Here is a 13,650-nt window from a genome sequence, read left to right as displayed (position 1 = left end):
TGAGCTGGATCTATCCCATCGTGCCCCCCTCTTTTTTTCAGATTCTATATTTATTTTATTTATTTATTTATATATATATGATGTTCTATCTGCACACAGATGCTGGCATGCCGGCATGCCCTCCCAGTTGAGGACATTGGACCTCATCATAGATGGTTGTAAAACATCATGTGGGAACTGAACTCAGCACCTCTGAAAGAGCAGCCAGTGCTCTTAGCTGCTGAGCCATCTCTCCAGACCCATGTTTTTTGTTTTTGTTTTTAAATGTGTGTATATATACCCAAGTGTGGGTGCCCATAAAGACCAGAAGATGCAGAGAGGCCAGGAAATGATCAGTACTGGATGCCCTGGACCTGGAGGTAGAAGCAGTCGTGAGGGACCCACTGTGTGTGGTAGGAATTGAACCTGGGTCCTCTACAAGAGCAGTACACTCTTTTTCTTTGAGACAGAATCTATCATGAAGCTCCTGTTGTCTTGGAGCTCGCTATATGTACACAAGACTTGCCTTAAACTCACAGAGCTCCGTCTGCCTCTGTCTCCTCCTCCCCAGTGCTGGAATTAAAGATGTGCACCATCACCCTGGCAGTATACACTCTTAAGTGCTGAGCCATCTCCAGGCCCTCTACTACTTTTAAAAGCTTTCCCCTCAACCCCCGACGGGTAACAGAAACCTCCTAGGCTGCTGACACCAGCAGAGATGGCCGGAGAGGACAGACTGACCTTAATCTGCTCATACTTGAGGACAGAGGGATGGTTCTTCAAATCCTGGTAAATGTGGGGGGTCAAAAGGCGGGCGATTTCAGGGCGCATGCGGTGCTGGAACAACACGTGTGGTTAGCAACATGAGCAAGACAAAGAGCCATTTCCTCTGGAGGCTATGGATACCAACAGGAAGCCTACAGAGATAACAACTAGGAGAAAGCATGATGCAAGTGGCTTCATCCTGAGAAGCAGGGGACCTTGTGATAGGCTACTTCAGCGATACACCAGCTCTAATTGCTGGCAGGTGGCATATACCCCGGTGCCTTCTCCCCTATGTCTGTCGTAACATGAGCCCAGCCTCACCTGGTGATTCAGACGGACGAAGGGGATGTTCACTTTTACCAGGCGTTCAAACAGGGACACCTCAAGGTTGAAGTTCTTGGCCAGATCATACACATTAGCACTGGGGCGTAGCTGCAGAGAGAAACATGAGAATTCTCTGCTGGAAACACACTGATCACCCAGCAGCATGTATTTCAAGCACCGTCTACTGGAAGGCGGCTGCTAGTCTAGGCACTGACAAGTTGAGGATTAATAGGAACCATGAAGAACCCAGGGAAATGTAAGGGAGAGCCTAAGCCTGAGGGTGGGAATTCTTTGGCTAGACCTCTGAACAGTGACCCGAGTTGATAACAGCATGGAGGAAGTTGCAAAGCCATGAACAGGGACAGGAAGGACAGTGAATCAGAGCCCTAAGCAAATGAGTGAGCCAGAGACACAGGACAAAGACCACTCTTATTTCTGAGGTGGTCTCACTATGTAGCAGCTTCTAGGCCAAGTATGGCTGTGCATGTCCCTGTGATCCCACACTTGGGAAGTGGAGGCAAGGGTCAGGAGCATAAAGCCATCCTCAGTTACCAAGCGAGTTCAAGGCTAGCCTGGGCTACACGAGACCATCTCAAAACCAAAGGAGCTTGATTTTTAACATCAAGAGTGGTGAGAAGCCCCGGGGGGGTTGAATGGTGACATGCTCACATTTACTAAGATTTAAGTTTGGGGTCATTTGAGGCAGCTGTACCAGTATGTGGCACAAACTGGCAATGCCTGGATAATTTACTTTTTTGTTTTGTTTTTCGTTGTTTTCCAGACAGGGTCTCTCTGTGTAGCCCTAGCTGTCCTGGAACTTGCTCTGTAAAGCTGGCCTCAAACTTGAAGATCACCTGCCTCTGCCACCTAAGTGGTGGGATCAAAGGTGTGCACCACCACTGTCAGGTGTGTTTCTGTTGTTGCTTTTAATTCACTTTGGCTCCTTTTAGGGGACAGACCAGAAAGTAGCCAAATGAAAGCAAGACTGAAGGAACTAGCTGGGTGGTGGTGGCACAGGCCTTTGATCCCAGCAATGGGAGGCAGAGGCAGGAGGATCTCTATGACTTCGAGGCGAGCTTGCTCTACAGAGCTAGTTCTAGGACAAGCAGGGCTACACAGAGAAACCCCGTCTCAACAAAACAAAACAAAAAAATTAATTAATTAAAAAAAAAAGACTTAAGGAACTATGCAATTGTCCATGATGAGGGCTGGAGAGATGGCTCTATGGATAAGAGCATTGGCTGCTCTTGCAGGGGACCCAAGTTCAATTCCCAGTATCCATGTAGCACCTCACAGCTCTCTGGATTTCTAGTCTAAGGGGATTTGACACCCTCTTCTAGCCTCCACAGGCACTGCAGGTATGGGGTACACCGACACCTAGGCAAAACACTCATAAACATCAAATAAATAAAAGACACTGTTTAAATAATTTTTAAAGGCATGTTGGGCTAAGCAACGTGGTACAGTTCTATAATCCCAAAGACAAGAGGATTAAAATTGGAGGCCAATCCGATCTGTATGGCTAGGGATGCAGAGTTCAGGAGTAGGGCAGAAGGCCCTGGGGGCAATCTCTGACTAGATTGGGGTTGCAGAGGAAAAGAACATGGATTCAAGGAAGAAAGCAAGCACAGAGTCACCAGTAAGCTTGAAGATTGTTAACTAGAAAGGCCAGGGTCTTCTGCTCGCCCTATTCATGAGAACACCCATCTTCTAAGAATTCTTGCTTTACCTGCTGGTGGTCCCCAATCAGAATGAGATGCTGGCAAGCTTTGCTTAGCGTGGCAATGGTGTGGGCCTCAAGAACTTCAGCAGCTTCTTCTACAATGACAATCCTAGGCTCCACCTGCTGCAGGATCTGGCGGTACTTGGCAGCACCTCAAATCAGGAAAGATGAGAGAGGCTCCTTTGAGCTAGGGGTACAAGACCCAAAGGGTCACCTCTTTTGTACCTTTCCTGGGCTGGCAGAAACTAGGCCTCCCTGCTCATCTGGGGCTGGAGTGGCCACTGAATAAGTGAGGGGGGGTGTGAGGAGTGAGTGAGAGTGGTCCTGAGCTTCACGGTTGTTGGTTGTGATGAGTTTTAAGGAATGCAACAAGTAAGAAAATGTCACCAAGAGTTTCCAAGATCAGGGCAGCTGGCAACAGTTCTCACCATGTTTTCCTTCATCTGATAGAATCTGGGCACAAGGTGAACTTGGTTTGAACAGGTAAATCCCCACACCTTCCTACCTGTGGTTGTCATGCCCACAACCTGGGCGTCTTTAAGGATGTGCAGGTCTTCCTGGAGTCTTAGCTCGGCCATTCTTTCTGCTGACGTGCGGTACTGGCGTTCATAGCTGAGGATCTTCCGGCGAGTGTCAGCTTGGTACATCTGCAACCAGAGCCTGGAGAATGAAGAAGCAGGGAAAGGAAGCCTTTCTTTAGTAAGTGCTCTCTGAGGGAATGATGTACCTGTACCTGAAGTGAACCCTAAAGCCCTACAGGGTTTATAAGCCAGATAGAGTGAATGAGGCCCAGAATTACAGAAACCAAGCTAAAAGGTACTGTAAAAGATGTGCAGGGTCCACAGGAGGGAGGTGAGGACACAGAATAGAGACACAGCTCTATTATTAACGCTTCCCAGTAGCCTTTTCCCCTCGAGCTATATGAGATCCTGCCCAATCTGACCCATCCTAGGAACCCAACAGAAATTCCATAGGAAATGATATAGACTGGCTAGGCTTGGGCACCATACCTATAAAGCTGCCAGCGAGAGTTCAGGTCCAGCTGCCAGACATCATGGATCGCTCTGGCCTCAGCCTCCGTCATGGTGTTCAGTTTGCGAAGCTCAACCTTCACTTTCCTCTTCATTTTCTTTTTCTGGCTGCGCTGGGTCTGTAGATATCAACACCAGTCAAGAGAAAGTGAGCAGGGCCCCAGTACAGAAGCAAAGGGGTTGCCACCCCCAATGAACTCTGTCTCACTCTCCCAACAGCTTCTCCATCAATGAAAAGCTGCACAAAGTTCCAGAGAACTGCCTGGACCCCAAGCCTGTCCTGTCTCTTCTCAGGCAGTGTGACCTGGCTACCAGCTTGGCAATGCAAAGAACCATGGGAAGAAGCTCCACTGGCCAGCGAAGGCTGACACTGGCTGTCTTTACTTGTGTTTCACCTTTTAAAAATCACACAAAGGGCTGAAGAGATGGCTCAGAGGTTAAGAGCACTGGCTGCTCTTACAAAGGTCCTGAGTTCAATTCCTAGCAACCACATGGTGGCTTACAACCATCTATAATGAAATCTGGTGCCCTCTTCTGGCATGCAGGTGTACATGCAGGCAGAACACTGTATATGTAATAAATCTTAAAAATAAAATAAAATAAAATAAAACAAAATCACACACAATGTCTCAGATACTATCATGATATTTTGTTTATTTGTTTGTTTGAGACAGTGTTTCTTTGTGTAATGGCCCTGGCTGCTCTAGGCTCACTTTGTAGACCTGAACTCACAAGATCTACCTCCCTCTGCCTCCCAGTGCTGGGATTAAAGGTGTACGCCACCACTGTCTGGCTCATCATAACATTTTCTAGTAAGTTAAGTGTGTCTGTGCCATGCCCCTTCTACTACTACTCCTGTCTGAACTTGTTTGACTAGCATCTATTTCCCTTTCTAAAATGGGTGTGTGTCATCAAAGTAGAGGAGGCCCAGCTATTGCTCAATGTTTTTTGGGCCGTTGCCTAGGAGCAGGTGCTTAATACAGGGCCTGCCACAAGCCTGTGACAATGGTCCAATGCACTCACAATCTCTTAAGAGGAAGCACTCCCTTCTGGATCTGTCACTGAATGAGGCTACAAGACTGTATGAAGACTGGCATGTGAAATAGATGTCACCACACTATTGACAAAATAGAGAAGCACAATAGGCAGTTTTAAGAAATGGGCCTATGCCTCTGCCCCCACGCTGTGCTATTGACTTGAACCTGTAAGGCACAAAGCTTTAGGTGAAAACTATTGCACCCACATTGTCCTTAAGAGACCATCTCCAGAAGTGTTACAAATTGGGATTTGGAGTAGCCGGTTCCCTGCTGTCGTAGTAACACATAGTAAATGTTTGACCCAAACCAGAGGAAAGTTTACAGGGGACTAACTCACACCACTCTAGCTCTAAGTAAGTGTGGATGCCAGGCTGACTGAAGGATGAAGTCTGCTTTCCGGCTTATTCTCACCCTCTATGCCTGCACTGGCTCTTCTCAGACAACATGACTGAGAAGGTAGGTGAAATAATGAGTCACGTTTTTCTGAAAGCTCCACCCAGGGGAGCACCTTGACACCTGCTTCTCAGGTGTCAATGAACCTGTTGTTCGTTCTTTCTAGGCTCCTCTGACCAACCATAGCTTTCTACCCTCAGGCTAGGTGCACGACAGTACAGCAGCCAGCTGTGAGGATGAAGTGACAAGCAGTAGTAACAGCAGTGGCCAAACCCTCCAAAGCCTGTTTCAGCAGAACCTAACCCAGGTCTGCCTGGTAAAACTGAATCCTCTTCCCTGTTCTGTTGGGGGCTTTAGGGAAGGAAGTTGGTTTACCTGCCACTCTTCTGTAGCTTGCTCCTCTCCAGCTGTAGTTCCAGGTCCATACTGGTCTAGTCTCATGGCCAAAAGCATTTTAGCCAACTCCTGATCCGCCCCATTGTCTTCCTTCTTTCTTCTCCGGGGTCTCACCACCTCTTCCTCTTCAATCACTCGGTCCGCTTGAATCAGGTCAGCTTCCTCTGCAATCTCGATTAGGGAGCCCTCCTCGTCCTCTTCCTCCTCCTCTTCTCCTTCTGCCTGGGCTGAGAGAGGAAGCAGGTGGGACAGGGGCACCTGCAGAAGCTACCACACTAGTCTCATGGCACTAAGCAGTCCTGGGACAGGAACATGGGAAGAGGGCCAATGACAAAGCATTCTTTGTGTTCATTTGTTACACTTTATGATGGTTTAAAAATCATAATAAAGAAGGCTCTTATTTTTTTTTTAGATTTATTTATTATTTATACAGTGTTCTACCTGCATGTGTGCCTGCATGCCGGAAGAGGGCACCAGATCTCATTATAGATGGTTGTGAGCCACCATGTGGTTGCTGGGAACTGAACTCAGGACCTTTGGAAGAAGAGCTGGTATTCTCAACCTCTGAGCCATCTCTCTAGCCCAAGAAGCCTCTATTTCTGTGGGCGATGGTTTTTGTTTTGTTTTTCAAGACAGGGTTTCCCTATGTAGCCCTGGCTGCCCTGGATTCTCTCTGTAGACCAAGCTGGCTTCAAATTCAGAGATACATCTGCTTCTGCCTCTCAAGTGCTGGGATTAAAGGCATGTACCACCACACCTAGCCCTGTTGTTAGTTTTTGAAACAGGGTTTTTCTGGCTGTCCTAGAACTTGCTCTGTAAATCAGGATGGCCCTTAAACTTACAGAGATCTGCCTGCCTCTGCCTTCTGAGTGCTAGGATGAAAGTCATGCACCAACACTTGGCTTTTTTTTTTTTTCACTCTGTGTGTGTGTGTGTGTGTGTGTGTGTGTGTGTGTGTTTTGAGACAAGTTCTCACACAGCCCAAGATTGTCAGTTATATAGTTAAGGTTTATTTTGTGTTTTTGTTTCTGAGATAGGGTTTCTCTGTATGGCCCTGGCTGTCTTGGACTCGCTTTTTAGACTAGGCTGACCTTACAGAGATCCACCGGCCTCTGCCTCCCGAGTGCTGGGATCACAGCTGTGGCACTGTACTCTGCTCTGGTTTTGGTTTTATGAGACGGGGTCTCTCAACAGCCCTGGCTGTCCTAGAACTCACTATGTAAACTAAGCTGGGTTTGAAGACACAGAGATCTATCTGCCTTTGCCTACCTAGTGCTGGAATTAAAGGCATGTGTCACTATGCCTGGCTTGAAGTTGTTATATAGTTAAGGATGACCCTGAACTTCTGATCCTCCTGCCCCTACCTTTTGAATCCTGGGATTACAAGCATGTGCCACCATACCTGGTTTCAGGGTGCTGAGGATGGGACCTTCAGCACCTACAGTGCATGCTAGGCAAGCAATCTACTGAGCTGTATCCCAGCACTAACTCTTCAGTTTCCAACAAGCATGTTCCATGTGTGTACTCAACAACAGTGTTCTCTCATTTGTAGTGCTCCTGATCAGTCTGTGACTCACTTTCCTATAAGGCTTTTGCTGACTGACTTAGATTTGTTAAGTATTCGTACTATATTTGAGTCATGTTGTTCTGGCTTCCAGCACACTCTAGCTCATGGTGTCGTGGGTCACATGGACTTCTTACCTGTGTTCTCAGGTCCTGCTGGAGAAGCATTCTGCGTGAAAGAGCCCACACCAAGCCCCAACCATTCAAGCATCATGGAATGCTTTGAGGGCTGGACACAGATCCAGTCAGCATCCTGTGAAGGAAGAATTGTCAGTCATGAGAACTCTGTGACAGCTAGTATGAAGACAGTGTCTCTTTAAAGGACTTAAAATTCTTTCCTGAGGGTAAATTTCAAGGGCAGGTTCTTGCTTCATTTGAATGAAGCCCTGGGTTCTAACCACAGAAAATCTAAAGCCCAAACCTTACAGTTCCGAGGCTGCTGAGTTGGTGATACATGTCTGTCATCCTAGCACCTGGGAAGTTGGGGCAGGGAAATCAGGCATCTGAGGGCCAGCCTCAGCTATACAGCATGGGCTATACACCAAAGCCCAGCTCTAATACAGGTACCATACTCCCTATGGAGGGAATAATTTCAGGACACCACACATTGGATGGTCAAGTAAGGTGCTCGTCCTCCTGATTCTTGTGAAAACATATTTTCAAATATCTTTAGAAACACTTGAGCTTGCGACCAGCATGGGCTACATGTGCCCTTTGTGCCCTTGTCCTAAATAAAATAAAACTAAATTAAATTCGGAGGTTACAAAACACTTTCTTTAATACTATTTACACAAAATGCTAAAATCCAAATATCTCGCTTGTCTTGACAAAGTCAAGAGGATCATGACAACAAGGAGCTTTTGTACCAAATGGCAGCAGGCAGCTGGAGCTAAGGACACCATCCAGGTGACCACAGACCTCTCTGTCCCATTGCTTCTCACTAGCCCAGTGATGCAAGGACAGCCATCTTACAGGGAAGGTCTTAGTTAGTCATTGCAGGGTCCTCTAGGCAGGCAGTGTATCACACATCTGCTTAGTTGGGATCATACTGATATAAACCCGCATTCAGTCTATACACTCCACACCGTTGACTCCTAAGTTCCTGAGATGGACTATACTTCTGGTTAGGATTTTCTTCCATATGACACTTATAACTGGGCATGATGTCATAAGCCTATAATGCCAGCACCTGGGAGATGGAGGCAGGGGGATTAGGAGTTCTAGGTCATTGTGGTCGTGGGTTACATAATGAATGAAAGGCCAACTTGGATATATAAGACTGTTTCAAAAACAAGCAAATGAGCTGGAGAGATGGCTTAGCAGTTAAGAGCACTAATAGATTTCCAGGGAACCTGGGTTCAATTTCTAGCACCCACATGGTAGCTCACAACCATCTCTAACTCCAGTTCAAAGTGATAGTGCCTTCTTCTGGTCTCTGTGGACACCAGACACAAAAATGGTACACAGACACAGGCAAAACACCCATGCACATAAAAAGAGATTTAAACAAAAACAAAGCACCATTTAATCACAGCACTTGAGAGGCAGAGGCAGATGGATCTCTGTTAGTCCGAGATCAGCCTGTTCTACATAGTGATACCAAATCTCAAACAAAAAAATAAAACAGACAATTCCAAACATAAACTTCACAAAGGCTTATAAATACTAACTTTATGTCCAAATAGTAATCCTCTAACAGTGAAGCTGAGCAGTAAAAAAATTTCCATTTTTGTTGTTTTTTTGGGACGGCATTTCAATGTGCAATCTGAGAACTTACTGTAGTTAACCCAGGCTGGCCTGGAGCTTGCAGCGATCCTCTTGTATCTGTTGCTGGGTGCTAGGCATGTACCACTGTATCTACTCAAACTGCCATGTTTTCCTAAGCCAAAATTACAAGTGGTAGCAATTTCATAGTGCTCAACTTAATGCTACTATTGTCCATATGTGTGTGCTTGTGTGTGTGTGTGTGTCTGTGTGAGTCTCTGAGTCAGTCAGTCAGCCAGTCTGTCTGTCAGTGTGCCTGTACTGGGGACCAAACACAGAACCTTGTTCTCATTAGTTAAGTACTCTTCTACTCAGTAAACCCCAAACTCCAACTTAATGTTATCCCCATCTTAGAGCAGAGTAAACCGGCACATAGATCCAATAACCTGTGCAGAGCAAAGCCATCCAAAGCCAGTAGGTGGCCTGCAGAGCTTTGTCCCTAAGGACCCTCAACTGCTTATTACAACAGGAAGCGCGTCACTCCAGCAGCATTGGGTCTACAGACAAATAAGGCTTCTGTTGGAGCTACCTCCATGTGATGAACACCCTCTGGGCAGCCCTACCTGCATGGGTCCGTTCATGAGGCTGTCCCAGTGCTGGGCAGAGATGTACTTCTCCAGGTACTGTTCCCGAAGGACTCCCAGGGTAGTGCACTCCAGGGTCTGTGCCCCTTCCTGAAGTTTTTGCTCAGACTCCTTCATCTCTGTCACAATCTGCCAAGAACAGAAGAAAGAGGTGATGAAGAAACATTCCTTCCCAAAGCCAGCTTCTGCCCTGAGAGAAAATAAAGCCAAGAAAGAAAAGGCAAGAATGAGTAATAAGTAAACATACCAGTCAACAAACCAGTTTCTCAAGTACATCACAAGGTCTTGAAACCCAAGGACCAGTGTTCAGTGGCCTGGCCAGGCAGTAGCAGGGAGAAAAGGACACAGTGGAAAACAGGCCCCAGGCACTCTGGTCAGACTTCAAGCCTCACAGCCTCTTTCCTTTCTTGATAATAAGACCTGAGTTTTGTTTTGTTTTTTTGTTTTTCTCTACTTGCTTAAGACACAGGTTCTTGCTACATTGCCCAGGCTGTTCCCAAACTTCTGGTTTAACTAATCCCACCAACCTCAGTTTTCCTAATATCTGGGAATAAAACTCTGTGCCACTCTACCCAGTTGTGATTTTGATTGGGCACCCTGCTCATATAAAAAGACTTGATGTCACACACCTTTAATCCTAGCTCTTAGGAGGTAGAGGCAGGTGGATCTCTTAGTTGAGGCCAGACAGGTCTACAGAGTGAGTTCTAAGAGAAGAGGTACACACAGAAACCCTGTCTTGAAAACCCAAGACACGCCCATACTCATGAAATCCCGGGTATGGACCTGGCCAGTATTCATGGTCTTGGCCAGTATTTAATAAAGTTCTATTCAAGTTTGGTTCAAGAAAAGGAAAGAAAACAAAAGAAAAGAATGGAAAAACCAAGACACTTCCCAGTCACTAGCTAAGAATGTGGGTAGTTTAGAGAAAGCAGACTGAAGGTCCTGGTAGGGGCAGGAGAGGAACTTTTTCAACTCTGTCTTGGGCACCAAAAGATTAGCAGGATGAAATGCTAGAAGGAAGCTATGTCCTTCAGAAGGCTGAAAAGCCAGCCAGAAAGCAGCTCCTATGCTATGCAGGTCCCTTGAGCCCCTTGGCTCTTCCAGAACAAGGACTTACACTCATATAGGCCCTTCGAAGGTGCATAGGGAGGACGCGGCGGAATTCCCGCTTGTTCCTCAGCTCCCTCAGGGTAAACTGCTTCAGGATTTCACTGTTGCTCCTTCCACCCACTCGCACAATGCTGGTCTTCTGGCACCTGTAGATGCCTGTAAAGCAACGTGCAGTATTCCAGAGCTGAGAAGGGTGATGTTGACTTTGCTCAGGTGAGAGTTGTGTGTGTCTAGGATCTTATCTCAACTGGTCCCGTAACGGAACAAACTTGTGCTTACAGGATATTCATCCCATTTTGTGTGAGAAGGCAACAAAGAAGATGTGGGCAACCAAGCAGAGAAGCATAAAGCTTAAGAGCAAGGACGTGGGCTTGGACAAATGGAGAGAGGACTCTTGGCCCTGACGCCTAATGCTGTACAGCATAGGCAAGGCAGCGAGGTACCTCACTGGACTGGTGCCTCACTCTGTGTAAGAATTGGAGGCAGGAGGAATGACTGTGTGTGGCTACAGTCTGGATAAGCAAAAGCCTATTTCTGCATCTCCGAGCATGGCCCAGTAGAAGCAAGCAGCCAGTACATGTGACCCATTCCACACATGTAATGGCTGCTTACATGTTGGAGACATGGCTTTTGATATGCTTTCCTGTCTCACATCCTGGCTCATTAAACCACTTACTCCAATAGCTATAGCTCTAATACTTAAGGACCAGCTGCTGCAAAAGGACAGAAAGGACCTAAGCTAGCAGATGGGTGGAGCCTACAGGGCCACATAGGTGGGAAAAGCACAGAGAAATAAATTCAGGGCAATGTCTCAACAAAAGGAAGAGTACGTATTAGTTATTCACTAGGCCAAGTAGCATTAAGAAGATTTATTTTATATGTTTATGATTATGTCAATAGAGACCTACTGGGGACACAAGAAGGTGTCCAGTCTCCTGGGGTTGTTACAGGTAGATTGAGAGGTGTTCAATGTGGGTTCTAGAAACTCTACTCAGGCCCTGTGGAAGAGCAGCCAGCACTCTTAACCACTTAGCCATCTCTCCAGCCCCTAATGTGTACTTTTTATGATTAATTTATTGTATAAATACAGTAAAAATTTTCCAGTCCTTAATGTTTAGAGTCCATGGCACAGACACCCCCCCCCCCAAATATTGCAGGGGCTGCAGAGACTTCTCATCAGTTAAGATCATTGGCTGCTCTTCTAGAGGACTGGGTTTGATTCCCAGCACCCACACAACCATCTGCAACTTCAGTTCCAGGGGATCAGAACCCTCTTCTAATCTCTGACAGCACTAGGCATACATATAGTACCCAGGCAGGCAAATGCCCAAACATAAACTAAAATAAATTAATCTTCAAACATTAAAATACAAAAAGAAAAAAATGGATAAAGGGGACTTGGCAATGGGACAAGTCCACTGGGGTCATTTAAGGTAAGGCTTGAAGAATGAGTTGGTACAAGCTGGGCTAGATGCACTCATGCTGAGGTGGGGAGGGCAAAAGGGGACAGCCTAGGGAGAAGAATTCAAGGACTGAAGGTGATTAGTATTCCTGGGTTTGGGAAGCAGAAAGACAGAGAGAGTGCCCAAGGTGTAGAGTAGGGTAGATCAGCCAGCCTTTTGTGTGAGGATAAGGACTGTGGACAAGGGTTAGAGAGGTGTGTCTCTGTGTGTGTGTGTCCCTGTTTGCTTGTGCTCGTGTGTTGCAGAGGATGGAGGCTGGAACCTTGTAACACAGGAAGAAGTGCTCCACCACTGAGCTACAGCTACAGCCCCGGTAGAAAACCATTTTGCCTGAAGACATTCATTACCTTCTAGAAACTGGTCCAAGGCATGATTAGTGTAACATACGACCAAGATGGGGAACTTCTGAGCATTAATTTGCCAAACAGACTTGTTGGTCAGAAGGGCCTGAACAATTTTTAGACCCACATAGGTTTTGCCTAGAAAATAAGGAAAAGACAAGTTACAAAATGTATATTTTAGTTTAGTATTTTTATTCATTAACTTAAAAGGTGAACGGCTGTGTATCTCAAATCTTATTAAATAAGCATATTCATCTGAAATTTGCCTACATGGAGAAAAACAGGATTTCAAATACCAGTTTACTATCTGCTTAAAAACATTCTCATTGGCCAAATGTGGTGGTGCAGACCTGTAATCCCAACACTTGGAAGACAGAGGCAGGAGGACTGCTGTGAATTCAAGGCCAGCTTAGACTACACAGTGAGACTGTCTTATAAAGCAAAGAAATATTCTTCCTCCTTTCATGAGAACACATTTGAAGATTAAAAGTTAAATGCATAAAAGCTAGATGAAAGAAAAAACAAATAAACAAACAAACAAATACCCAAAACCTTTTCTTTGACAGGTCTCTTATAGTCCAGGGTAGCCTGGAACTCACTATGTATCTGAAGATGACCTTGAATTCCTGCCCCTTCTACCCCTGCTTACCCCTCCCTTTCAAGTGCTAGGATTACAGATGCCAACGAACCATTACATCTTGGTTATTTGGTGCTGGCTTCGTGCATGCCAGCCATGCATGCAACTTACCTAAATGATATCCCCAGCCTAGATGAAAAGTTCTGATGTGAATTTCTTTCACTTTTAACTGTGACAATGAAGACAGAAGGCACAAGTAGTCATAGTTCAGTTAAACAATGCACACAGGACACTTGGTGCCACTGATGCTCCGAGAAGCCTTGGTTTGTCTCCACACTCACTCCAGATCACGCCTTCCTCTTCCCACGTCCCTCTCCTTACAGAAGACTCAGGCTGCCGACTCCTGTCTGTGTGCTGCACACATCACTGACTTACAAGATGGAGACTGTGGCTGCCATCTCATCTTCTGCCTTAGTTGGACCAAGACTGCCTCCCTGTCATCACAGGATGCTGGTCTCAAAATTTACACTTTGCAAGAGGGGTAATAAACTACTCAGAGCGACTACCATTCCTGTAGAGACAGTGTTCAGGCTGCGCAGG

The 13,650-nt window shown here is 46.2% G+C and overlaps 1 protein-coding gene across 2 annotated transcripts in view; it reads right to left on the bottom strand.

Annotated features, from left to right (window-relative positions):
• The window catches only part of Znfx1 (zinc finger NFX1-type containing 1), a 31,147-nt gene that overhangs the window by 4,086 nt on the left and 13,411 nt on the right, over positions 1–13,650 (bottom strand). For both annotated transcript variants that reach the window (XM_055595994.1, XM_055595993.1), the window contains exons 4-13: positions 12,480–12,611; positions 10,677–10,825; positions 9,539–9,688; positions 7,350–7,464; positions 5,628–5,875; positions 3,802–3,941; positions 3,297–3,451; positions 2,798–2,943; positions 1,066–1,176; positions 721–816 (exon numbers count right to left, since the gene is read on the bottom strand). In XM_055595994.1, coding sequence (XP_055451969.1) covers positions 721–816; positions 1,066–1,176; positions 2,798–2,943; positions 3,297–3,451; positions 3,802–3,941; positions 5,628–5,875; positions 7,350–7,464; positions 9,539–9,688; positions 10,677–10,825; positions 12,480–12,611 — 1,442 coding nt within the window. The remainder of the gene's footprint in view (positions 1–720; positions 817–1,065; positions 1,177–2,797; positions 2,944–3,296; positions 3,452–3,801; positions 3,942–5,627; positions 5,876–7,349; positions 7,465–9,538; positions 9,689–10,676; positions 10,826–12,479; positions 12,612–13,650) is intronic.

The sequence above is a fragment of the Psammomys obesus genome, unplaced genomic scaffold (assembly GCF_907164565.1).
Source record: "Psammomys obesus unplaced genomic scaffold, mPsaObe1.curated_primary_1811, whole genome shotgun sequence".
NCBI classification, from domain to species: domain Eukaryota; kingdom Metazoa; phylum Chordata; class Mammalia; order Rodentia; family Muridae; genus Psammomys; species Psammomys obesus.
The sequence above is the reverse complement of the archived record's forward strand: the minus strand, read 5'-3'. Positions and strand labels throughout refer to the sequence as shown.